The sequence below is a fragment of the Perognathus longimembris genome, chromosome 18 (assembly GCF_023159225.1).
Source record: "Perognathus longimembris pacificus isolate PPM17 chromosome 18, ASM2315922v1, whole genome shotgun sequence".
In the NCBI taxonomy this organism is placed as follows: Eukaryota; Metazoa; Chordata; class Mammalia; order Rodentia; family Heteromyidae; genus Perognathus; species Perognathus longimembris.
Genome location: NC_063178.1, coordinates 25,618,175 through 25,646,133, shown reverse-complemented (window position 1 = coordinate 25,646,133; position 27,959 = coordinate 25,618,175). Strand labels below are relative to the sequence as shown.

General features: G+C 43.7%; 1 protein-coding gene across 1 annotated transcript in view; it reads right to left on the bottom strand.

Annotated features, from left to right (window-relative positions):
- Positions 1-20,351, bottom strand: part of C18H10orf67 (chromosome 18 C10orf67 homolog) — a 66,455-nt gene extending 46,104 nt beyond the window's left edge. The window contains exons 1-8 of the mRNA XM_048367606.1: positions 20,242-20,351; positions 16,825-16,945; positions 14,691-14,834; positions 13,578-13,652; positions 7,746-7,901; positions 4,263-4,277; positions 1,430-1,562; positions 228-286 (exon numbers count right to left, since the gene is read on the bottom strand). Coding sequence (XP_048223563.1) covers positions 228-286; positions 1,430-1,562; positions 4,263-4,277; positions 7,746-7,901; positions 13,578-13,652; positions 14,691-14,834; positions 16,825-16,945; positions 20,242-20,351 — 813 coding nt within the window. The remainder of the gene's footprint in view (positions 1-227; positions 287-1,429; positions 1,563-4,262; positions 4,278-7,745; positions 7,902-13,577; positions 13,653-14,690; positions 14,835-16,824; positions 16,946-20,241) is intronic.
- Positions 20,352-27,959: the final 7,608 nt, after the last annotated feature.

Here is a 27,959-nt window from a genome sequence, read left to right as displayed (position 1 = left end):
TTAGGCATGAGCCACCGGCACTTGGCTAGACCATTGAATTCTGAATACAGATATCTTAGCCATGACTAGATACTCTCCCCGCAAATACCAAGGAAGTACACAATCAAATACACAATAAATCAACTTTTACATCCTTAGACATACAATCTGGCCTCAGTGTCACGGCACCCATGAGGCTGATATTTCAACTTAAAAAGTCATTTATCAATGTTAAAATGTTACCATACCTTCTGAATAGTTCTCTGATCCTGATCTGCAAACTCTTTCAGACTTAAAATTTCATCTTCTGGAAACAAAAGGAGAGAGAGGCCAACCATGAAATTACATGCGTATGCTGCAGTATTCATATTGCCTGCTTCGGGGGCAGGCAGGGGAGCCAGTGGCAGGCATGGTGGACGCAAGTCCTAGCGGGACTGTGACCTTCACAACTGCCCTTGACATTCATTGCCTTCTTCCTGCTGTTCCACCGGCTGGTCCCATAGGGATTAAGAAGTAAGTTCAAGATCCAAGTGTGGCTGAGGGCTGGGAGCTTTTCATGAGGATGAGCAGAGAAGATTTTTTTGCTATTAGTCACAGCCTATCCAAAGTGCTTTATTTAGCAGGTGGTACGTTAGGAAAGTAGCACAACCTTCCACTATGGAAGAGATAGAGAACCACTGAGTCTAATTTTATATTCAAAGATATATTATATCTCATTTACCAATGCTTTACTAACTTTCATTGATCTTTTTCTTTCTCATTGCCTTTTATACCAGAGATGAAGGGCAATCTTACAGATCATGAACATAAATACAAAATCTACACTTCAGTGAAAAAGTACTTAACAATGACGGTACTTTGGCACTCAAAATGTAACATTTACTGATCGTTTATGGGATGAACCAAATGGGTAGAAAGTGTACAATGAGAATTGATATTTAAAACTCACATAGAAAATTAGAAATAAATAAACAATAATGGCTAGCATTTCTTTTATGAGGTGCTAACTCAGTTTCTCTATAAAGCACATACAAAGCATGTGCTTAAGGATTTAAACGTTACCATTTAGATAATCAGTTAAGCATGTTAAGTAAACCAGGGAAAGTTTCTACCTGTTTGGAATATTTCTAGGGGAAGTAGAATAGTGGTTGGTATGTTGTTTTGGGAAGGCCAATGTTTGACAGAAAACAAACAAACAACAACAAAACACCCAAGTTAACAAGAGTGTCACTACAGACAAATTCTTTGCCCCATCAAGAACTGCTTTCTTAGACAAAATCAAAGATGGTTGCCAAATACAGCACTTTAAAAATCAATAACCACACACACACATATGTATATACATATAGGTACACATATATTTATGTGTGTGTGCCAAAGACAAACACAACAACAAATTGTGCTGAGCACCTAAGTTTTCTCTAGAAACAAATGATTTTTAAAATGTTACCTAATACCGAATTCTCTTTGGCATTGAGTTGGACTTCTTCTTCTAGTCCTGAAATGACTTGAAGCAGTCTCTCATATTCTACCTTGTAATCAACATCAGCTTTGTGGGTGTCAGTATCTCTGGAAGAAGGTTCCTGAAAGATGGGAAATCCCATATTTCTAAGCAGGGAGCCAAGGATTTAAATATTCAATACCAAGACAAAGCCATACAAAAAGAGCTATCATATAGTTTTCTGTATTTTATTACACACTTATAATAGCAGAGAGAGAGAGAGAGAGAGAGAGAGAGAGAGAGAGAGAGAGAGAGAGAGAGAGGAGAGCTAAATAGAAATTGCTAGAAGAAAAGCCACAGTACATTCTTGACAAAGAGCACAACACATGGGGACATTTTATTGACAGGAATAATGCATATCATACTGTTTGTGTGCCCCTCATCGTTCAGGTCAATTCATTATGGAGGCTGGATCGGGGAGGCAGCTGGACTCCTCCACCCACAATTCTCTGGGTGTGTGTGTGAAGTGCTATTTCCCTGTAACTAGGCAAGCTGGGGAGATGGTGGATAGGCAGCACCAGGGGGTGGCAACGTGCAAGGCGAAGGAGGAGGGGGGCCTGGCTGCCTTTGTGGCATTTCCCAGTGTCCCTGCTGCCAGTGTAGTGAGGAGCCCCATCACATGTCAAAGTGGTGACGTTTGCAGGCTGGGAGCTGCATGGAGTCCATCAGGCGTTCGGATATCCACACAGTTGGTTTTCTGCTTGGTGGAAGAGCCACCCAGAGGCAATTCATATTCTGAACATTAACGTGGCTTTGCATGCCTGTCACCCGGGGACTGTGCAGGCGTTGAATGCTATTGAACACTTGGGTTTAAATCTCTATGCAAACAGTGATTACCTTGTAAGAAAGTTTCAGGATAACTTACAACAAAAGACTTTAAAGTTATAGTTTTAGGAAAGCAAACTCATTTACATTTTTATTATGTGTGTCTTTTGTTTAAATCTTGCTGTGTCTATTATGGGAGATGCTTTTTCTTATGCCATAGTCACTTATTGGAGCAGCTACTTCTTTGTTTTTTCTTCTTCTTCTTGTTTGTTTCAAAGCTATTGAAGACATCTGAATATGCTTTCTCTTATGGTTGTCCAGATTTTATTGCCAGACATTTTTAAAATAAAATTAAAATGTAATGGGTTGGAAGAGAGGTGGTGCAGAATTTTATAGTTCATTATGGAAAAATATTACATGGATGATGCAGTCTCAAAATAAATGAGTATTGTTATGCTAAAAAAGATGGGAAAGTCTGTATGCCTTGCTTTCAAAGTACTACAGATTTTTAGATATAGTTTGGAACTTTAAAGAAGTCTTCCACTGAATTGGAATCTGTGCCTTTCACCGTAATCCCAGGATTGCAAATAAATAAGAATAAAATATCCCCTCAAAAACATGTGTTGATTTCATTTTGAAACTGTACTTTTAGCAAACTTTGAAAATATTGGGAAGTATATAGTTATGACATTTTCCCCTATGGTTATAAAATTTTTTAATTGACAAAATAGTTGAGATGTTTCACAATGCATTAAGTGATCTATAACAAAATTAATGGTTTCCCAATGAAATTATATTCATATAAATTAGATAGAAGTATCTGAAATAGGCTGTTTCGATTTGTACTCTGTGATAAATCTTCAAGATCTTGATTCATCATTTACTTAAATTAGCTGTGCCCCATTAGCACTTTTTGATGCAGTAGTTATATGATACAGATTAGCTTGATCCTCCTAATCCCAGCCTCCGGACTGCTGGGATTCTAATTAATTCTTAACTAATGAATGCTAACATGTCTAATGGGTAATTAGTAAACAGCATGTTTTCTTAGTAAAGAATCCTAGTCATTCATTTCTTGTTCCACAGAGTTCAGTTTGAGATTGTGACAGAATATAGTTACACATGGAAAGAATTTTTTTAAATAAGCAAACTAAAAAATAACCTTCAAAGATTTAAGCCTAAATTTCCTCACCGTGACAGATTACAAATCCACAGTGGCTTGCATAAGTACCTGTTATCATAGAATAGTGAACTATATGATGAACTAGATGAAGTGTAAAATGTTTTCTAAGAATCTCTGTGTATGAAAAGAAGACTCAAGAGAGAACACATTCAATCTCAGGCTTTGCTCTCTGAGCCCGGCCTCTCAGTCCCAGTTCTTGTGAGACGAGGCCTTAGCTCTGTCTCCACCATCTGTCAGCTTCGGGAACTGCAGGTCATTAACTATTCAGGCACCCCACAGCCAGAAGGATACTCATTAACAAAATGAACAAAAGGACAGTTCTGGGCTGCTCTGAGTGGCATGTTTTGTGGTGGTGTTTCTTCCACCATCTGTCTATACCCTTCGTTTTGGTTTCCTTTAAACCACAAGTCTCCTTTAACATAAACTGCATTAATAAAGCCAAGGAAAGAAAGGTGGAGATCATTATAAAGTGGCTAACTGGGCAAAAATGGTTAAAGCCAAATTATACGTCAAGAGAGTCTGCGTGGGACTCGGGGTCATTTGGAACTTAACATTTATAAAGAAACTTACTACTCGCTACACTTTTTGTTGTTGTCATACTTTAGTATGGGAACTAGGCCTTCGGATGGTGACGTAGTTCTCTTATAATGGCCACAATTTACACAAAATTACAGATTTGTTGAGAGAATTGGTTATATAACCAAGATCTTTCCTACTCAGGGCGTGGTCCACAGATTAGCTACCCCAGCAGTACCTGGGAACTTTCTGGAAATGCAGACTGTAATCCAGACCTCTGATGTCAGTCTGTATAAGATCTGCAGGTGACTCTTGAACAGTGCTGGCTGAGTCCTGGCCCAGGGCCCTTTGTGTGCCTTCTCAGCAGTTCCCATTCTGTGATGGTAGTGTCTTAGTTCCGCAGGCTCCCTGGACAGTACTTGGATGTCTCAATTTGATGCCAGGGGAGGCGTGGTGTTCCGATGTCTGCCCCGCGCCTCATGGCAGTCATGGAGAAGAGCAGGTGCTTCCCTAGTGAGTGACAACCAGGAAAGTGGCGCCCTGGGACCGCACAGCCCTGCAGAGCTGTCACTCTTGAACGACAGCTCTGTTTTGGAATTGTCAGCCACAGCAGTAGATCTGGTCACCAGGGGAGGGAGGGGGCATGATGATTGCATACCTCATCTAGGTTGGGGTTAGAAAGAAAACTGAAAAATCTACCTAAAAAAGCAACTTTAGCTGAAATGAACACACATATGTGGTGTATACCTGCACACACACACACATACACGCACACAAAACACATCTCCACAGACATGCACACATGTCCGTATACATAAATGCACACACAATGCAAACCTGTATACATGTTTGCATACACCACTGCACACACAACTGCACGTCTGCCATGCACATATGCACACAAATCTGTACATGTATGCATGTACACACATGTGCTCACGTTCTCATATGCACATGTGCGTGCATACATACATAATGCATCACACATATACAGTGAGCACACGTGCATGCCTGTGCACACACATATATCCTCTGACAGGCTAACTTGTTTTGTGAATGTTTTTAATCAATCATGGTTCTTGAACTCATGGCCTGGTCACTGTTCCTGGGCTCTTTTGCTCAAGGCTAGCATTCTACCACTTTAAGCCACAGGTCCACTTCTGGTTTTCTTTTGGTTAATTGGAGATAAGAGTCTCATGACTTTCCTGCCCAGGCTGGCTTTGAACTGCAATCCTCAGATCTCAGCCTCTTGAGTAGCTCTGTGAATTCTTAAGGGGGCATACAGAATACTTGAGTGACAACAATGGTAGTATGTAGCTAAATCACATTGCTTTATGTTGTTTGTTTTTGTTTGTTTGGTCAGTTGTGGGGCTTGAACTCAGGGCCAAGGCACTGTTCCTGAGCTCTTTTACTCAAGTCTAGCACTCTGAGCCACTTTGAGGCACAGATCCACTTCCAGTTTTCTGGTGGTTAATTGGAAATAAGAGTCTCACGCACTTTCCTGCCCAGGCTGGCTTTGAACCATGATGCTCAGGTCTAAGCCTCCTGAGTAGCTAGGATTACAGGCATGAGCCACCTGCGCCCAGCTTAGTCACATGGTTTTCCCATGGAAAACTAGAATGGAGTTGCTCCAGGGAAAATTCAATATCAAAGCTGTTCTCATATGGAGATAAGGTCTCTGTAACTTGGTGAGTTACCTTTTCTTATTTCCATTTTGTCATAAAACAATTCAAAGCAGCTATTTACAGACCTTGCTTTTTCTTACTACTTCTTAGCAGATTTCTCAGAAAAGAGATGTGACATTTATTAATGATATAGCTACTTTTATAATTTTATGATCAGTAAGGACAAACTAGTTTTAGGTGAACAAAATAATGCTTGTTTATTTCATTTGTTCAAACTATTACCACTATTACTTTGACTTTTTAAATTGTTCTTCCAAACCAAATTGCAGATTTGGCATCATTTAGCATCATTTAAGGGATTTTTTTTATACCACTAGAGGGTGCAGTTGTTTACGATGACATTTCAAATAGACCTTATCTGTCATCTAGATTTTAGATAGAGTTTATGTGGCAAGAAGGTTTAGAAACGTTTGTTCCTAGAAGATCTATCACAGTATTATTTCACCGGTCCATTTGAGAAAAGTCAGGGTCTGCATTTGTGACACTGGAATGCATACGTGGGTGCTTTGTAACAAACTCTGCCACACACTTTGTTAGGATCCCTAGGAGAGATGTATACACCCCATTAATTTACCCTCGTGTCTCTAAGAGTAATTACAGAAATCCTGACTTGGGGGCAGATTACACGAGTAAGTAAGGTATCTGGTTGTTATTCCAATCCACAGAATAAACTCCTGACAATGGGTGGGGTTCAGGTCCCACATGGATCCTCACAAAGTTTCCTCCCCCCTCCCCACTCTTGTCCCACCACATCAACAACCAGTTCACTGAATGGGCAGAAAAGAGAGAAGTGTTACGATTTTTGAGTAAGTGAAATGAATGTACCAAAATCACCCCCACCAAGTTGTTAGTCAAGGCAGAATCTCAAGGTTACAAGGAAATCCTTCAAAGATTTTCCTTCTTGGTGTGTGTGTGTGTGTGTGTGTGTGTGTGTGTGTGTGTGTGTGTGTGTGTGTGTGTGTGTGTCTGTACTGAGCTTGAACTTGGGGCTTTGTACTCTTCTTGCTGGGCTTTTTTCTTCAAAGCTGGCACTCTATCATTTGAGCTACACCTCCGCATCCAACTTTTTGCTGGTTAAATGGAGATAAGAGTCTCCTAGATTTTTCTGCCCTGGCTGCTAGGTTTGAACTGCAATTCTCATATCTCAGCCTCCAGAGAAGTTAGGATACAGTCATAAGCCACCAGTGTCCAGCTCCATTTATTTATTTGTTTTATTTTTTGGTGGGTCATGGGGCTTGAACTCAGGGTGCCTTGGCACTCAAGGGTAATGCTCTACCACTTTGAGCCACTGCCTTACTTCCGGTTTTCTTGTGGTTAATTGGAGATATGAGTCTCAGGGACTTTCCCGCCCTAGCTGGCTTCAAACTGCTATTCTGTCTCCCAAGTAGCTTGGATTATAGGCATGAGCCACTGATGCCCTGCTTGCCTAGTTCCTTCATATTATTATATGAAGGTCATTCTTTTCCAAGTCACCTTCATAGAAGTCTCTGATCTTGGAAGATTAGCTTTGTGTCTTTTCATCTATCTTGACTGCAATAAAAGTTGGAATTCTTCATTATTACAACAAAAATTCAGTCTTTCAGTGTGAGATGTTTTAGGAAAAAAAGTTATTTTAGTTTCTACTGTCCCTATTTATAATTATTATAGAGTTTCTAGAATATACCATTGCATAGTAAAACGTTGGATTGGTTCATATTATGGAGAGCTGGCCATGGTACCCCAATTCAATTTTATTCTATGTGTGTGTGTGTGTGTGTGTGTGTGTGTGTGTGTGTGTGTGTGTGTGTGTGTGTGTACGCGCTGTGACTTGAATTGTAGGCCTTGAGCTCTCCCTTGTTTTGTTTTTGCTTACTGCTGGTGCTCTGCCACTTGAGCTACACCTCCACCTCCACTTCCAGTTCTTTGCTAGTTAATTGGAGATAAGAGTCTCTTGGAGTTGCCTGTGCAGGTTGGTTTTGATCCAAGATCCTTAGATGTCAGCCTCCTGAGTCGATAAGGTTACAGGTGTGAGCCATCAGCACCCGGTTAAATCTATTCATTCTTAACTCAGGCTCCTAGCTATCTATGATTTTATTTGCCCATATGAAAACAAATTATTCTTTGCATTGAAACTTACATATTTTTGATATCCAGCCTCTTCGAATTGCTCGAGCTGCTCTCTTAATTCTTTGATAAGTTCGTCTCTCTCCTTCAACTTTCTTTTTAAAATACCCAGTTTGATATTTGCTGCATCGTGCAAGGCCGACTTCTCCTCCTCAACATCGAAGTACCGCTGGTGGAAAACACAGGAGCAGTAGAAACCAGACAGTAATGTAGTATTTCTTAGCTGAAGTTACTTATCATGAACATGACTTTTAGTAAATAATTGTGTGGGGTGTTTGTTCTTGCTGTTGGCTTTTTTATTTTTTTGGTGGCACTAAGATTTGAACTCGAGGATTCATGCTTGCTAATCAGGTACTACTCTATTGCTTGAGCTATGGTTCAAGCTTTTAGGGTTTGCTTATTTTTGAGTTAGGATCTCCTTTCCTGTCCAGACCAACCTGAACTATGGTTATCTTGTTTACAATTCCCACCACAGCTGAGATGACAGCAGTGTGTCATTATGCCTTGCTACTGATTGAGATGAGAGTCTCACAAACTTTTTGGCCCAGGCTGGCCTTGAAATGCAACCCTCCTCATCTCTGCCTCCCAAGTAGCTAGGTTTACAGACGTGACCTACCACATCTAGCTAATAACCCTCCTTACATTCTACTATGTCATAATGTCAGGCAAAACAGCTCAGCATTACTCTCTAAGACACAACATATATGGCTCTGATTTTGTAATCTATGCAAATGAAAAAATAGGACAGGAATTCCCTCACTGCAATGAGAGTTTAGCAACTACTCAGCAACAAAAGCCTTTGTGGGAGCTTTGTGACCCAGGTAGGAGGCTGCATAACTCTGGTGGAGGTGAAGATGGAGGAGGAAGGCTTAAAGAGAGAAGACAGGCCCACACCCAGGTACGGCTGCTCACCAAGTGCTGGAGTCAGCCACAGATGCAGAAATGGCCTCATCCCACTGTGGTCTTAGTACCACTTGTTTGGCTTTGTCCTTCCATTAGAGCCATCTGTCAAATGCTACCAGAGAATCAAGGCAGCTATCTATCTTGGTCCTTGCATCCAGTAAGAGAATACAGGCAAGGCAGTAATTGTACCGAAAGTATTAGGAAAGCTTACTGCTAAGAAAGGAATATCTCAGGTCTGCCTCCTTAATATGCCAAATAAAAAGACATGATGAGAGGCAGAGAAAGGAAATGTACTAGAGGAAGTGCCACAGGAAAATGACATTACAGTTCATCTTCAGATCTCTTCAGAGTACAGTACAGGTATAAACAGAGGAAGAATTAGTGGAAAGGGGCAAAAGATCTACATAAAGAGACCTACTACTATGTTTTCTCTCATAAGTGAAGGCTAGATCTAATATGCACTGGGACAAGATAAATGTAGTGGTCTCACATGCAGTGAGACCAAAGGAGAATACTCTTAGAAGAGGAACACAAAGGTGCAAGGCCTGTGTGCATCTGACCATATAAAATGGTACTTATTGAAATGAACTCCAGGAAATGGAAACAAGAGGGCTCCCCCCGCCCCCCGCCCCCGTTGCTGCTTTTACTTTATTTTCTTTTTGTCTTGCTTGTTTGTTTATCTGTCTTTGGGAAGGAACATAGAAATAGTGGAACAAAGCAGCAGTGGTACTCACTAGATACTATATTGAAATGTACAACTTGTGGGTGGGGATGGGAGAAAAAAAACTGAGTGAGAAAAGGGGTAACATTGCCCAAAAAGAAATGTACTCACTACCTGACTTATGTAACTATAACCGCTCTGCACATCACCTTCAAAATAAACATAACAGAAGAAGGAGGAGGAGGAGGAGGAGGAGGCCTAGTAACAGGTATGGCCTGGCTGGACATTATCTCAGTGCTGTCATCACTTGAGGGGAGAACGGCTCTCGTGGGGTTGCTCTGCTCCAGCCTAAGCTTCACCATGAAAGGGAGTTGTCTGCATTTGGGGGTGATCTATTCTGCAAGGTTCTGTGCTTCCTTAGGGGTAGTTTTACTCCTTTGTCATAAACATATGGTACTCCCCCCACCATTAGAAGCCTAATAAAGAAACTGAAATGAGTAAAGAACAAATAAAACAACCCAACAAATCCTGAGGATACAATGACGATTTAAGGATACAATAGAGAATTCAGTCAGGTGGGGAAAAAAAGATACCAAAGACAGGTTGTTTTCAAACTAGCCAGTTGTGAGAACAAAAATATAAGATTGAAAAATAGAAGATAGCATAACTGACACCATGAAATAAATTGATATGTGAGTTGTGGAAGTCTCAGAAGGAAAGAAGAGAGAAAAGGGTAGGAATTTTCTTAAAAGAAACAGTAGTGGAGCTGGGCACTCAGGGCTACACCTGTAATCCGAGCTACTCAGGAAGCTGAGATCTGAGACTCATGATTTGAAGTCAGCCTGGGCAGAGAAGTCCCTGAGATGCTCTTGCTTTTATTTTTATTTTATTTATTTATTTATTTTTATATTTTTGCCAGTCCTGGGGCTTGGACTCAGGGCCTGAGCACTGTCCCTGGCTTCTTTTTGCTCAAGGCTATCAATCTACTTCTTGAGCCACAGCACCATTTTCGGCTTTTTCAATTTATGTGGCTCTGAGGATTCTAAACCAGGGCTTTATGCATGCTAGGCAAGCACTCTATGCCACATTCCAAACCCCACTGAGATTCTTTATAAAAAATTTTATTGTATGTACAGAGGAGTTGCAGTTACATAAGTAATGGACACAGTTCTTTTCAAGCAGTGTTACCCCCTCCCTCATTTTCTTGCACTCTCCTCCCTGAGACTCTTATCTCCAATTAACCATCAAAAATGTCCGAGGTGGAGTGTCACTCAGGTGACAGAGCATCAGCCCTATGCTTAGCCCAGATGCTAAGGCAGTTGGGCACTGGTGGCTCACACCTACAATCCTAGCCACTCAGGAGGCTGAGATCTGAGGATCGAGGTTCAAAGCCAGCCAGAGCAGTAAAGTCCACGTGAATCTTAGCTCCAATAAATTACCAAAACAGCCAGAGTGGAGCTGTGGCTCAAGTGGTAGAGTTCTAGCCTTGCGCAAAAGAAGCTCAGGATTAGGGCTCAGGCCCTGAGTTCAAACAAAGCTAAAGGAGAACAGAAGCACTGAATTCAAGCCCCAGTACCAAGATAAATACCCACACAGAAAGAGAGAGGGAGAGAGAGAGAGAGAGAGAGAGAGAGAGAGAGAGAGAGAGATATAATTAAAAATTCCCCAATTCGTGGGTGTGATATCAACATGCAGAAACTTAAAGGACACAAGAAAAATGAACTCAAAGAACATTCTAATGAAATTCTTCAGTCAGAGACTGAATCTGAAAAACCAGCTGGGCTAACTATGTCAGGAAAAGCTGTCCTTTAGAACTGAAAAAAGAATTGAGACATTCCCAAGTAGACTCTGAAGAGGTTATTCACCACGATACCTGCTTTATTAAAAATGCTAAAGGAAGTTCTACAGATTCAAACTTAAGGGATGTAAGTAGTAACAAGAATACATATAAATTACAAAACTACCAGTAAAGGTAAATAAATAGCGAAATTCAGAATATTCTAATACTTAACTGTGGTGTGGATAAAAATATTAAAAATAAAGCAAATAGATACCCTTTAATAATAAGTTCCTAATGAGTATATATTGTGAAGAAGGAAAAGATGACATTAGTAGATAAGGAGGGAGGGAAACAATGTAAGTGTGACGTTTGTGTGTGTATGTGTGCCTGCACATGTGTGTTATAACAAAGGGCCTTGTGCTTGCTAGGCTGGAGTTCTATCACTCAAGTCACACCTCAGCCTCTTTACTCTTTTATTTTATGTAGTTTATGCCTGAGCTGGCCTAGACCACAGTTCTTCTGTTAAGCTTCCTATATAGTCGGGATGACAGGTTCACACTACCACACTCAGCTTTTTATTGGCTGAGACGGGGTTTTGCAAACAGTTTGCCTGTGCTGGCTTTGAACCAGTCTTCCTAATCTCTGCCTCCCAAGGAGACAGGAACAGAGGCCAGAGCCACCATGACCAGCTCACATTGCGGAAATTTTATATGTGATTGAGACTAAGTGTTTGAGATACAATCCTATAACTATAAGGTGTTTTGTATCAGCTTCAGGTAACCATAAATAAAAAGCTGCTAGTAGAGATGAGAAAAGATAAAGAAAAGCCACGCATACTATTATATAAAGAAATCAATGAATCACAAAGGAAGACCATAAGAGAACCTGAAAGAAACAAAGGAAACTACAAAATAACTAGATGGCCTGGAAATCATTAATCTCAAGGCTATATGATGAAGGAAAAAAAATTAAAAAATCAACAGAAAAGGAAAAGATCCAATAAATGATCTCCCAACAATTGCTTAATAGTTTAAAAACTAGTGGTGGTGTGCCTGGCTTTTACTTCTCTGTTTTAAGAAGTTTTTATGTGCTTAAATTCCTAAATTAAATTTTTATGTGTTTGAAATGCTTACAAATAGTCTGTCTTTTCTTATAATAATAATGAATGATACATGAAGGCCAATAAAAGCTAAGATGCAGTTTGTAGAAAATTCTATATTTCTTTGGTTTACAAATAAAACTGTGTCACACAAACTGACTTAAAAGATAGAATTAAGAACTTGTTCTCTAAATGAAAATGTACTTCTACCCTTGGTTGGTCTCCAGGGGGCAGCAGAGAGTCATGTATGCTGGGTCTCCGGGTACTTGGGCTGCATTTGGACTTTCTGCTCTTTGTTAAGACTAAGCCTGACCCCACTGAGTGGCCAGGACTGGGAAGTCCTGGTGAAGTCATACCTCAGAGCCGTGCCAACTGTCCAAAGTGAAGAGTCAAACAATGGCTTTAATTCCATACAAATGATTTTTAATAGGGGAAGACAACTAATCACAATGAATATGCTTGTGGTTAACCATACTTGACATGTTTATGGCAAACCGGTAGAGATGGCATATATAAAGAGTAATATTCATTATTCACCCTTATTTTTTGAAGTGTGTGTGTGTGTGTATATAGAGTTTGAACTTAGGCCTCTTTAATCTCCCTCAATTGTTTCTGAATATTTTGTATTTATTAGAAACATATAATTGTCTCAAAGTTGATTGAAGACATAAAGGACCATAATACCATGTTTTCACAAATCACAGATTTCTGAATTACTCTCTTCTCCGTGAGCTCTGGAAAAGATAGATTAAACAGATCTATGAGCCTAGCTACTCAGGGGGATGAAATTTAAGGATCTTGGTTCAAAGCCAGCTCAGCCAGAAAAGTCTGCAAGACTCTCATCTCAAATTAACTAGAAAAAAGCCAGAAATGGAGCTGTGACTGAAACGGCAAAATGCTAGCCTTGAGTGAAAAAGCCAATGGACAGAGAGTCCAGGCCCAGTACCAGCACAAATGTATATATACATACATGTATATATATGCATATATATAGATTAATGAAGATCTCCCCTGTGTGCGAGCGGAACAGCAGGTTGCAAGCTGCACTGCTGCTGTCCTTACAGAGGTTCCTCCCCGGGGCCTGGAGACCAGCACTGGGGCTTCCCACCTGCCTGCAGGGAATCGGCTCCGTGCGGGACAGACTTGAAGTGACCTCACCCCTGCTTGAGGTACCAAGAGCATCAGACTGGAAGTTTTCTAATTTGCAGAAAGTTACTATTGCCACTGTAAAGTGTTCTTTTGGTAAGTTGAATACATTAGGGCTTCACCCTCGGTGGTGTCCTGCAAGTGCAGGAAGCAGATGCTGGAAGCGCAGACCACAGTGGGAACTAAGTGGGCCCCACCCCTCACACAGAACCTGCATTCTACCTTCCCTTTCCTTCCCAGGCAGCAGCACACCCACCTGGTACATTCCTTTCACCACCGCTATGGCATTGGTCAGCTGCTGCTGGAAGGATTTCCTCATGTTGTCCTCATTCTGCAAACGGAAAAGGAATACACTCAGTGCTACAATGGATCTCTGCCCCTCTTCCTCCTCTTTTCTCCTCTGTTCCTTCTCTCCTTTCATGTCTTTGGCTCTTGCAGAGGCCTCAGGGCACAAAGAAGAAAATATAAGAAAAAGAGCTCATTCCTACCTATTCGGGAGGCTGAGATCTGAGGATTGAGGTTGGAAGCCAGCCTGGGAAGCAGCAAAGTCTGTGAAACTCTTATCCCAAGTAATAACCATCATAATACATAGCCAGAAGTGGAGCTGTGACTCAGGGGTAGAGTGCTAGCCCAATCCCAGCAGGGACACACAAAGGGAAAAAAAAGAGAAGAAAAAATAATGATAAAAAAGGGAGGAAAAAGGGGTGATGGGGAGGAGGTGAGAGAGAGAAAGACAGGAAGGAAGGAGACAGCAAGTAAGAAGAAAGAAAGAAAAACAGAGGTAGGAGGAGGGAGGAAGGAAGGAGGGAGGGAAGGAAGGATGGAAGGAAGAAAGGAAGGAAGGAAGGAAGGAAGGAAGGAAGGAAGGAAGGAAGGAAGGAAGGGAGGGAAGGGAGGAAGGGAGGGAGGGAGGGAGGGAGGGAGGGAGGGAGGGAGGGGGAGGAAGGAAAGGAGAAGGGAGGGAGGGAGAGAGGGAAGGAAGGAAGGAAGGAAGGAAGGAAGGAATAAAGGAAGGAAGGAAGGAAGGAAGGGAAGGCAGGCAGGCAGGCAAGATCAACCATCAAACTGCCTGCCCAAGCTGTTGAACTAATCAATGGATTTAAGCAAGTTAACTTTCTGTGCTTCAGCCCCCTCCTCTGCAATAGAGGAAAAATAATGATCTACTTGATAAGGTACGTGTGAAGATCAATGGCTCACATACAAAGCTACAAGTTCCTCAGATACAGAGAAGCTTTAAGTAGAAGCTGTGGCATGAGTCACAACCTAGGAAAACTTTTCTTCCCCATTTAAGTTACTAAGTTCAGCACTGCAGTGTGCATGTGTGTAAGTAGCTCAAGCCACACAGGCAGCAGAGAACATGAAAGTCTACCTGGTGATAATGTTTTTCAATATCCTTGATCCTGTCATGGATGTTAGTGATGATATTCAAAGACTCCTCTTTAAGACGATCCTCAAATTTCAACTGAAGCAAATCTTTGATGAACCCAAAATCCACCTGGAAGGATGTAATCATCTAAAAGTGAAAAGCATACGTTATTGTAAATACACAGTCCAGTGACCTCCCTGCTCTTGAGCGTATGGCCTGGTATCTGACTAGAATCTGGTTGGGCTTTCCAGAATACCTCTCAGATGCCATGTACTTAGGAAAGTTCAATTATTCTATCTTTTGGTGTACATCTAGGCTTTCAGAAAAAGAGTTAATTTGCAAAATAAGGCATACGATGGCTTGCATAGGTTTCATTCCCTCCATAGCTGATGGGGAAGTTAAGTCCCTGTGGGGTGAGAGGCATGGAGAAGATGCAGGTATTGCCTTTGTGATGTTTAGGAGTTAACATTAGATCATTGGGAGAGGTAGAAAGAGGGTAGGCAGAAAGAGAGAGAAAGAGAGAGGCAGAGAGACAGAGACAGAGTCAGAGAGAGAGACATAGAGAATACTCGTTAGTGCCTGCAAACCGTGTCTTAAAGAAGGTTCTCCAAAGCTGATACCCGCCCCCCCCCCCTTGACCATTGTTTTATTGTAGAAGACTACATCACCGCCTGAGCCACAGCTCCACTTTTGGCTTTCTGTTGATTAGGTGGAGATGAAAGTCTCACAGACTTTCCTTCCCAGGCTGGCTTCAAACCATGATCCTCAGCTCTCAGCCTCCTGAGCTGCTAGGATTACAAGTGGGAGCCACTGGCACCGGGCTCCTCATCTCCCACTTCTACCTAAAGCCTATGAAGCAAACCTCCATCATTTGGGTATACCAAGTTCCAAAGCCATAAAGTTCTAAAACTTTGTTGAAACTGTCTTTATAAAAGAAGATAGGAAATTGGCAAGTATGTTGGAAAAAAAACCCTCCAACTAGTGAAAGGCAAGCAGTGGACGCACATGCAGGAGTCTTGGCAGCATCTTTCTAAGTGACTAATGTGTGTGTCCTCTGACTCAGACGTCCCAGTTAAGAACTTACACCCCAGGTTTGCTGGCCCACGAATCAGAGGATTGTGCATCACCACAGTGAAAGATTAGAAGCTGCCAAAATGCCTATCAATAGAGGGATAGCTAAATATATGGTGTACATTTTGTGACATTATATATGCTTGTGAAATAAATGTTTGAGGTTTTCTTTGGAAGGGGGGCCGACAATGAAAAGGAACCCAGGGATTTGGGTATACAAGACAAAACCTTTGCCTCTTGAATGCTGAAATTACAGGCATATAGCACCATACCTGCCTATGAGAAAACTGTTTATGTGTCGACATGGGGTTATATCTGAGTTATCTTAAGAAGGTACCCCTGAACAATTAGTAATATGTGACTTCATGTGATCGTTTTATTGATTAGAGTTTTTTTTGGTTTTTGGTTTTGGTGGTTTGTTTTGTTTTGTTTTTGCCAGTCCTAAGGCTTGGACTCAGGGCCTGAGCACTGTCCCTGGCTTCTTTTTGCTCAAGGCTAGCACTCTACCACTTGAGCCACAACGTCACTTCTGGCCATTTTCTATATATGTGGTGCTGAGGAATCGAACCCAGGGCTTCATGTATATGTGGCAAGCACTCCTGCCACTAGGCCATATTCCCAGTCCCTAGGGATTTTTTTTTAAACAATAACTCTTGATGTTCTGATGCATACGAAAGGCTTTTTATTCCTTTACAATAAAAAATACATCTAAAGGAAATAAGATAAAATGTCAAGATGACAAAGCTGTATGATAGTTTCCCAAGTATTTAGTATATCATTGTCTTCCCTCATTCAACTATACACAAACATATCTTATATCTTTCAAATATCAAAGTCAGAAATGCTTATAGATGTCCTAAGAATAAAGACAACTAAGCAAGTTACATATAAAAGCATGGCTATGCATATGACAAATACAAATCATAGCTTATATTCATAATTTTTAAAATACATACTGTCATTCAGATGTGCGTATTTTTGGTAAGCTCAGTTCTGTTGATGAAAGATACAATGTAGACAATTCTCCTCAATTATTTTAGATGTTTAGAAATAAGCCCCACTCTACCTGTACCAACTTTCCTGTAGATGAAGTCAATTCTTTTAGTGGCAAAATTTCACTGCGGTCAGTCTGAGTGGCGTGGTCTGAGGTGAAAAAGCCAATCTTTAGTTCATCAGAAATGTTAACTCTGAAAAAAACAAAACAAAACAATCAACAGAAGAGGTCAAATGTGCTTTGTGTTAGAAATAGGTGTCAAAAATGTACTCATGGGCTGGGTGGCTTAGCGGTAGAGTGCTTACCTAGCATGCATGAAGCCCAGGGATTGATTCCTTAGCACCACATAAACAGAAAAAGCCAGAAGTAGCGCTGTGGCTCAAGGGGCACAGTGCTAGCCTTGAGCAAAAAGAAGCCAGGGACAGTGCTCAGGCCCTGAGTCCAAGGCCCAGGACTGGCAAAAACAAACAAAAAAAGGTACTCATTACCTGACTCATGTAATTGGAATCCTTCTGTAACAACAATGAATTAGCAATAATAATAAATTATTAATAATTTTTAAAAAAGAAATAGGTGTCCATGCAAACACTTTGGAGTAAATTACAGACTATTTCAAAGGAATGGGAGAAGTGCGGAAGCTAGTGGATGAATTATCTGCTCTTACCCATCTACTGCAGGAAACTATTATAAGTTTTGCATGGGTATATCCAGCAGAAATACTTTGAGATAGGTCTTAAATCTAATGTGAGGGCACACAATTAAACTAACTTCCTTCCTTCTTCCTTTTTTCCTTCTTTCCTTCCTTCCTTTCATCTCTTTCTCTTTTCTATTTCTGTGAGGTATTAGGCTTGAATTCAGAGTCCAGCTACTCAGGCTAGCCGGGAAAACCGAGTGGGTAGCAGAACCGGGCTGGACTGAGGATCAGCACGGAGAGCAAAACCGGGCTGGCCAGATAACCAGAACCCTGGCCTGGGGAAAGGAGAAGCGAGCCCAGGACTGCGGAAAAGGGAGTCGGAGCCCGGGCCTGGGCACAGAGGCTGAGCCCAAGACTGGGGACAGGAGAGACGGGAGCCCAGGCCTGCGGACAAGAGAGCTGGAGCCCGGATCTGCGCACAGAGGCTGTGCCCGGGCCAGTGCGCAGGAGAACCAAGCCCGGCCTGTGGACAAGAAAGCCAGAGCCTGGGCCTGCGCATAGAGGCTGTGCCCAGGCCTGCGGACAGAAGAGCTCGAGCTCGGCCTGCGCACAGGAGAACCCGATCCTAGCCTGCGGACTAGAGAGCCCCGAGTCCAGGCCTGCAGGCAGGAGAGGGGACCCCGGGCCTGCGGACAGGAGAGCCCTCGCCTGGCCTGAGGAGAGGAGCGGAGCGGAGCGGAGTGGAGAACCACACCGGGCCTGCCAGAGGAGAGGAGCAGAGAGCAGAACGGAGGCGGACGGAGGCTCGGGGCGGAGAGTAGATCCGAGCCGGCCTGAGGAGCAGAGCAGACAGCCGAACCGTGCCGGCCTAAGGAGAGGAGCGCAAAGCCGAACCGTGCCGGCCGGAGTCGAAGCAGAGTGCAGAGCCACACCGGGCCGTCCTGAAGAGAGGAGCAGAGAACAGAACCGAGCGGCCTGAGGAGATGAGCGGAGAGCAGAACCGGGCCGGACTGAGGAATGGAACTGAGAGCAAAACCAGGCCGGCCAGAGAAGTGGAGCATGGGCCTGCCCACAGGAGAGCCGGAGCCTGGGCCTGCGCACAGGAGAGCCGGAGCCTGGGCCTGCGCACACGAGAGCCGGAGCCTGGGCCTGCCCACAGGAGAGCCGGAGCCTGGGCCTGCGCACAGGAGAGCCGGAGCCTGGGCCTGCGCACACGAGAGCCGGAGCCCGGGCCTGCGCACACGAGAGCCGGAGCCTGGGCCTGCGCACACGAGAGCCCCAACCCGGGCCTGCGCACACGAGAGCCCCAGCCCCGGCCTGCACACAGAGCAAGCTGGAGTCCCAGGCCTGCAGAGAATGGAGGCTGGGGCCGCCGACCTCTGGGCCGGAAGAGAGGCGAGGCCTTCAAAGCCAAGGCCTGCTGAGAGCTAGAGGCCCGAAGTGCTGACGGAGGAGCAGAGCAAAGCGAGAAGAGCCTGAGACCTGTGGGGAATCCAAAGCCTGGTGCCCGTCGGAGCCACAGAGGACTGGGAGCGCAGAGCGGACACAGGGGGCGGAGCGATCGCAGGGAGCGTGGACGCCCGAGGAGAGCGGACACGCGTGGAGAGCCACGTGGGAAGTGGGGGTCCCTCAGGGAAGGGAGAGACCCGTGAAGAACAGAGGCTTGTGGAGGACAGGAGGCCTGCAGGGGCCAGCGGAGAGGAAGAAAGGAAAGAAACTCGCCCCCTGGAGGCCGCAACTGCTCCTAGCTCTGGGGTAGGCCTGGGCAGGGCAGTTACAAACTGTCTAATAAAATCATTTGTTGCCTTTAACAGTGCTCGGTGGCTTCTCTCGCTCCCCAGGATACAATAAAACTTCACATTATACAATTAATATATGCTAAGTAAAAATGTGGGAACACAAACTAGGGCAAAGGGGACAAGGAAGGAGTATGAGTGAGAGGAAGTATGAACAAGGATCAGGAACCAACACCGTATGATGTTGGCACATACCCAGGGTACTTGCATTGCCAGAAACTTCAAGTTAAAATGTGAATTTCCAAGGCCTGCGATGATGTACCAAGTCAGGAGACAGGGATCTTAATGAATGGAATGAGGCCCTTATGAAAGCAGGTGGGGGGCTGGGGGTAGAGGGAGTGGACAGAAGGCCCTCCCTCCCAGCAAGGGGATGCTGTCCAAGAGGAAGACCCAGCACCACACAATAGCCCAGATCTGCCAGAAACCTGAACTTCCCAGCCTGCAGAGTGAGTTATAAGTTAGCATCCAGGGCATTTTAACTGCCAAAAAGAAAAAGACAGAGCACAAGGCTCGTGCTTATAATCCTAAGTACTTAGGAGGCTGAGGTATGAGGATCACAGTTTGAAACCAGATGAGGCAGGGAAGTCCATGGCAGTCTTACGTCCAATCAACCACCAAAAAGCTGGAAATAGGGCTGTGACTTAAGTGGTAGGGCATGTTAGCCGTGAGTGGGAAAAGCTCGGGAATTAGGGCTCAGGGCTTGAGTTCAAGCCCCAGGTCCAAAACCACCACCACCAATAAAACAGGGCAACTGTATCACTTCTGCAGGACTTTCTTCCGGAGGTCGTCAAGCTCAACTCAAGAGTTGATCACAGGACATGTCCTATGATTTTTGCAGAGGACTCCCTGCGCCTTCAGGGTAGCTGCCTTCCGTTGAGGCAACTGAAGCCCAGAGAGGTAACTTGCCCCGCTCAGGAGGCCCTGGGAGCGGTAAGGTAAGGCAGGAGTAGAGCCCAGGCCCAAGGCCGAGCTTTCAGCCAGGGGCAGAGGGACGGTTAAGAAATGGTCAAGGCCCGGAGGTGAAGGAACACAGGACACACGCCGGCTCCCGCGGGTCACCTGGGGTCGAACTGGAATTGTTCAATCGCGGCCTCCAGGACCTCGAGGATCTTGTAGCAGCCCTTTGCTTGGAGCTGGTCCTCCGGGGTCTCGCTGGCACCCTCAGCCATGCCTGCCGCCAGGCCGGGCGCTGCAGCCTGGGAGCTGCTCCTGGGCTAGGTGAGCCTGACTTCAGAACTTGGCGGTTGTTGTCATGGCAACTCCTCCCCCTCCCCTCCTCCCCCCCAGCTCCTTAGGGGAATCCCGACTTGGGGGGCTGGAGGAGGGCTGCCAGCTAGAGAGGACTTGGGCCGGTTCTGAAGCCACCCCGCCCCCCAGGCCCCACGGGCTGGCCTGACCAGGGCTTCAGGACAAAGCTTGTTCTCCTTTGGCACCCACAGTCCGGGCTGCCGCGGGAACACTCCAAGCAGAGCGACAGACGCCCCTGTGACTAACCCTGCTAAGCCCCACCACGCCTCCATGTAAATCCCACTTCCGGGGGATTTACATGGTCAAAGCTTCCTTTCTGCACCAACACCTCCCTTTTGCTTAGCACGAAAGACATCCCCCCACCCTCCTCCCCTCCTCCAGATCCGTGACTTTGCTTTTCAAAGCATTTGGGGAGGACCAAATGGAGTGAAAAATAAGGAAACTCAGCACACCATCAGCCCTGTGTTCTTGGCCTGGTAAATTGTTACACCTGTGTCTTTATCTCCGGGGGCAGTACCTAGGTAATAAAATGTCTCTGTAGACTAAACAAGCCTACGTTCTTCTTCAATATGACCGGAGGTGTAAGCCTGGTAGCCCCTTCTCCCACAGCTTTAGCATGCTCCCTTCCTAAGCAACAATAGGCCCATGTAGTCAGCAAACATGTAGCCCCATCTCCACCTCCCCGAGACGACATTCCTTGAGTACATTTTATGACCATGTAAGGCAACAAGATCCCCTTACAAGTGACCTCCAGGGTCAAGGAAGCTGCCGGACTCCCCTGGACAGCAGCCATCAATCATAGCCTGACATGGTGAAGCCCGGGGTCTGCACATCCACACCAAGGTCCCCGCCTCCAAAACCTCCTAGGTTATATAAGTCACCCCAGCCAATAGACCGCACTTCTCACTTCTCCCGGTGAGAAGGGGTCTTGCCAGCCCCCTGCAGGCAATAAACCTTTCCTTTGTTCTTCTGTACCTGGATGTCTGCCTGGTTTCTGGCAATGTCTAATATAGTCTAACAGTCAGGACATCAGGGGTTGAGTTTTACACTATAATCTAGTGTGGAATTCCAATGATAGAAGTTCATCTTTAATGGTGAAAGGGTTGTTTGAAATTGACAGCTGAGGGGCTGGGGATATGGCCTAGTGGCTAGAGTGCTTGTCTCGTATACATGAGGCCCTAGGTTCGATTCCCCAGCACCACATATACAGAAAATGGCCAGAAGTGGCGCTGTGGCTCAAGTGGCAGAGTGCTAGCCTTGAGCAAGAAGAAGCCAGGGACAGTGCTCAGGCCCTGAGTCCAAGGCCCAGGACTGGCCAAAAAAAAAAAAAAAAAAAAAAAAAAGAAATTGACAGCTGATAGGGGAGGCTCATTCTGATATCAATTGGACATTATGGTGATTCAGCACTTAAGAATTCTCCATCTTACTACTTTGGTCAGGAATTTTTTTTAATCTTCTCTCCCTTATAAATACACAAAAGCAGGCACCAATGGCTCACACCTGTAATCCTAGCTACTCAAGGAGGCTGAGATCTGAGGATTGAGGTTCAAAGCCAGACTGGGCAGGAAAGTTTATGAGACTCTTAATTCAATTAAGCACCCAAAAAGTTGGAAGTAGAGCTGTGGCCCAAGTGGTAGAGTGCCAACCTTGAGCAAGAAAAGCTAAGGGACAGCACCTAAGACTTGAGTTCAAGCTCCAGGAACAGAAATAAAGAAAATAATAAGTTAGTTTGACATGAGGATTTAAAAATAGAAAAGAAAATCCCTAACATTATCACTAATCTTGGACTTAAAGATAAAGACAGAAAAAAACCCAAATGCCAAACACGCATCATAATCAAATGCCCAAATATTCTGCCATGAAGAGAAAGAATTATTTTCAAAAATCAAACTCAAATTTTATTTAGAATGGTTTTAATTGCTTAAGCATAAAGTATTTTAAGAGAAATGTATATGCCTGTAAGAACTTGCTGTTGTTGTTGGTGGTGGTGGTGGTGTGTGTGTGTGTGTGTGTGTGTGTGTGTGTGTGTGTGTGTGTGTGTGTTGGTCCTTGTGAAGTTTGGAGAAAGGAGAAAGGAAAGGAAGGAAGGAAGGGAGGGAGGAAGGGAGGGAGGGAGGGGGGGGAAGGAGGGGGGGAGGGAAGGAGAGAAGGCAGGCAGGCAAGATCAACCAAACTGCCTGCCCAAGCTGTTGAACCAATCAATGGATTTAAGCAAGTTAACTTTCTGTGCTTCAGCCCCCTCCTCTGCAATAGAGGAAAAATAATGATCTACTTGATAAGGTACGTGTGAAGATCAATGGCTCACATACAAAGCTACAAGTTCCTCAGATACAGAGAAGCTTTAAGTAGAAGCTGTGACATGAGTCACAACCTAGGAAAACTTTTCTTCCCCATTTAAGTTACTAAGTTCAGCACTGCAGTGTGCATGTGTGTAAGTAGCTCAAGCCACACAGGCAGCAGAGAACATGAAAGTCTACCTGGTGATAATGTTTTTCAATATCCTTGATCCTGTCATGGATGTTAGTGATGATATTCAAAGACTCCTCTTTAAGACGATCCTCAAATTTCAACTGAAGCAAATCTTTGATGAACCCAAAATCCACCTGGAAGGATGTAATCATCTAAAAATGAAAAGCATACGTTATTGTAAATACATAGTCCAGTAATCTCCCTGCTCTTGAGCGTATGGCCTGGTATCTGACTAGAATCTGGTTGGGCTTTCCAGAATACCTCTCAGATGCCATGTACTTAGGAAAGTTCAATTATTCTATCTTTTGGTGTACATCTAGGCTTTCAGAAAAAGAGTTAATTTGCAAAATAAGGCATACGATGGCTTGCATAGGTTTCATTCCCTCCATAGCTGATGGGGAAGTTTAGTCCGTGTGGGGTGAGAGGCATGGAGAAGATGCAGGTATTGCCTTTGTGATGTTTAGGAGTCAACATTAGATCACTGGGAGAGGTAGAAGGAGGGAAGGCAGAAAGAGAGAGAAAGAGAGAGGCAGAGAGACAGAGAGAGTCAGAGAGAGAGACATAGAGAATACTCGTTAGTGCCTGCAAACCGTGTCTTAAAGAAGGTTCTCCAAAGCTGATACCCACCCCCACCCCCGCCTTGACCATTGTTTTATTGTAGAAGAATACATCACCGCCTGAGCCACAGCTCCATTTTTGGCTTTCTGTTGATTAGGTGGAGATGAAAGTCTCACAGACTTTCCTTCCCAGGCTGGCTTCAAACCATGATCCTCAGCTCTCAGCCTCCTGAGCTGCTAGGATTACAGGTGGGAGCCATTGGCACCGGGCTCCACATCTCCCATTTCTACCCAAAGCCTATGAAGCAAACCTCCATCATTTGGGTATACCAAGTTCCAAAGCCATAAAGTTCTAAAACTTTGTTGAAACTGTCTTTATAAAAGAAGATAGGAAATTGGCAAGTATGTTGGAAAAAAACCCTCCAACTAGTGAAAGGCAAGCAGTGGACGCACATGCAGGAGTCTTGGCAGCATCTTTCTAAGTGACTAATGTGTGTGTCCTCTGACTCAGACGTCCCAGTTAAGAACTTACACCCCAGGTTTGCTGGCCCACGAATCAGAGGATTGTGCATCACCACAGTGAAAGATTAGAAGCTGCCAAAACATCTATCAATAGAGGGATAGCTAAATATATGTTTCTAAACTTTCTGTCTTTCTTATCAACTACTCCCATTTCTCTCAAGATAGTTCACTAATCATAGATTTCCACAGTCATCCTTTTTCAGAGCTTTCCTCTTTCAAAGAGAGAAACTCAGTCTTCCTATTCTGACTCTGCAAATCTGGGCCCAAACTGCCTAAGCTGCAAACATTTATCATATAACAAATGAGTGCTAACTTTTTACCAAAGATAACAGCGACATTGAGTTTGGTAGGGTTTTAGGAAGCCCAGAGACTGAGAAGATGGATTCGATGTTGGAAAGGAATCACATCTGGACTGCTGACATTAACAGAACAGCTTATGCCACCCTACAGAATCTTTCTGACATAAAGCCTTTACAGAGAGCTCCCAGAAAATGATAGCCCCAATCTGACCATTCAAGACCAAGAATTCCCTCTTTTCCACCTGTAGGAGGAATTGATGATTCATAGCTCCATCTCCAGAAGTTAATGACATCTGACTATGTTTTCTAGGACCAACTTCATGTCCGTAAACTCCAGTGAAAGCTTGCTGTGATCACCTGCTGACAATCCTATCAAAAAATAGTCTGCAATCACCTTCTTTTCCATCTTTTCCTTTCATTTTTTCCCTTCTCAAGTGGAGGCTAATGACATGAGATGATGAGGAAGGACAGGAGCTGTACAGAGTCAGCAGGCAAGAGGAGGAAGAGTGGCCCAGCTTAGAAGTGACATGGAGAGGAGACAGCTACAATGGTGGGAAGATCAGATATACTGAACAAGAAGGTAAGTGAACTGAAGATGACAGAAGTTAAGCCTTTTCACTCCCAGGAGAGGTATTTATAAACATAGAGAAGGAGGACACTAGCTAGTGCCCTGAGACAATGGAATGAAATTGAAAGGATTGGTCTAAGTGTATGGTTAAAAATTGTATGTACATAGACATGCATATATACCCATATACATAGATATACAAGGTTATGTGTGCATATAGTGTGAATATGTACCATATGTATGTATATATGTATATATGTATATATATGTATATATATGTATACATATATAAATATATTTCTAGTTATATTTGATGAAAGCACCTGTAAGAATATCCTGGTAGTAATGAACACCCCTAAATACTCCGGTATCGCCTTCTTATTACCATCCTCAAGTAAAAGGAACTAAGGCTCTCTGGAGAGATGGCTATTCAAGGACTAGTATAAAGGAAACTATACAAAAGCCAAAAACAATGAACCTGGAATATATAATATATACTATGAACACACATATGATAGCCCTAGGGTTTGAACTCAGGGCTGCATGCTTGCTAGGTGGGCACACTCCTACTTGAGCCACGGTTTCTAGCTGTGTGTGTGTGTGTGTGTGTGTGTGTGTGTGTGTGTGTGTGCTGTTTTTCTGGGACTTTTTGTCTAGAACCAGCCTCAAACTGAGATCCTTCTACTGATGCCTCTCCTGTAGTTGGGATTATTAGACTTCAACAACCAGGATATTTGTTGAGAGGAGATCTGTTTTATTTTCTTTTATTTTTTGCCAGTCCTGGGGCTTGAACTCAGGGCCTGAGCACTGTTCCTAGCTTCTTTTTGCTCAAGGCTAGCACTCTACCACTCGAACCACAGCACCATTTATTACTTTTTCTGTATATGCAGTGCTGAGGAATCGAACCCAGGGCTTAATGCATGTGAGACAACACTCTACCACTAGGTCATATTCCCAGCCCCGAGATGAAATCTTGAGGAGAATTTTTTTTTACTACAGTCTTCCTGCTTGCCCCCTCCACCTCTAAACCCAGTAGCTAGCATTATAGATGTGAGTCACAGCACTTAGGAGGGCCTGGAATAGGTTTTTAGCTAGAAAGTGAACAAGTGTTCAGAAAATGATGGGGACAAGAAAATGATGAAAAATCATATTGAAGCGTGCCCAATTTGCCATATCCAAGACAATATAAGTATCAAAAAATCAGAGAAATAGAGAGTAAGATAGAATTGTTGGCTGGATGTGGAGACACATGCCTATAGACCCAGATATGAGGTAAATGAAGATGGAAGATTCATGGTTCAAGACCAGCCCAGGCAAAATAATTACCAAGACCTTACCTCAAAAATAAACTGGGCATCAAGATACATACCTGTAATTCCAGTGATATGAGAAGTGGATATAGGAGAATAGCAATCTGAGTCCGTCCAGGGCAAAAGTGAGAGACCCCTTCTGAAAAATAAGCTAAAGTGAAAAAAAAATAGGGGCTGGGGATATGGCCTAGTGGCAAGAGTGCTTGCCTTGTATACATGAGGCCCTGGGTTCAATTCCCCAGCACCACATATACAGAAAATGGCCAGAAGTGGCGCTGTGGCTCAAGTGGCAGAGTGCTAGCCTTGAGCAAGAAGAAGCCAGGGACAGTGCTCAGGCCCTGAGTTCAAGGCCCAGGACTGGCCAAAAAAAATATCTGGAGTGTGGTTCAAATGGGAAAGCATTTGCCTAATTAGAGCAAGGCACTGAGTTCAAACCTAATTACCACAAAAAAAAAAAAAAACAAGAGGAAGGAAGGGAGGGAGGAAAGGAGGGAGGGAGGGAAGAAAGGAAAACATGGATAATGATGGTTAGATTGATCAGTTTAAGTTTATGAGAAAGAAATTTTGTCATCCCTATCAACAAATTAGTAACTTATTACAGAGGGAAGTGTCACAAACTTAAAGTAGAGAACCTTAGAATGTACCAACTCACAAGGTCAAAGTGAGTGGAGAGAAGTTGCACAGTGGTCCTGCATTGCATTGGAGTCCTGAGAAAGATCTGGCTTCACTTCTGTGGCACTCCTGCCATGGATACCTGACTTCAGTCTGAATTTGATAAAACACGATATGAAACCGGGTAGAGCTGGTCATCAGACAGAATGGAGCATCTGTACTTTTAAAGTGACAAGGACATAAAAGACAGGGCAAGGCTGAGGAACTCTCCCAGACTGAACGTGTCATTTGGCCACAAAGGAAGTTAAGATCAGTTGACTGAAGGGAAAAAACTGAAGCCTGATTAGCAAATGAATCTGTCACCCAACAGTAGATGTTAACCACCTGGGTCTCATACCCCACTCAGAGGCAATCCTGAAGAACAAACCTCACACTGAGCAGAGCTTGAAGAAGAGCATTTGCCTGTCTACTTCTTAGATGAGAAAGGGACAGAAACACATCTCCATGTTAATTTATGGACAAGTGCAAAAGGGTCAGCTGGATGGTCAGGAATCAGGAAGAAACAAAATGGACAGGTTGATGACAAGAAGATTTATGTGGCTGAAACTTTAAGACTGGACAGAGACATTTCTAAATGTCACCATATCCAGGTGGGCACAATGATACACTGTAGGTATCAGTCACTTTTCTTAGCTATTCCAATGTCTGCCCAATGACCCTTGAATAAAATGACCTTGGTGGCAGGGATAGAGTTCAAGACAAGGATTTTTCTTTATTAAGACTGTCCAAGTCACCCACCAAAGTGCAAGAGTATCTCATAAGTCAACTGTTCAACCACAGACATCAATACTGAGCCTCAGCTAGGCAATATGAACCAGAGAAGTGAGCTGGCTACCTAGCGGAAGGTTGATAGCATTGAACCACTGCCATCATTCTCAAAGGGACAGACAGCAACAGTCTGGGTATGAATTGGCATTTCCTAAATTTGTATCTGCCAGGCCCGCCATACATGCACTTATCCAGGTATCTTATCACCCTTACATTATTCTGCAAAGTGTCCCTTATAATCAGAGAACTTATTTCACAGTAGAAAGAAGTACAGTAATGATCTCATGCCCTAGGAATTACCTGGTCGTATCATGTAACTCTTGGTCCACAGCGGGTGGCCTAAGAGAACAATGGAATCGATTTA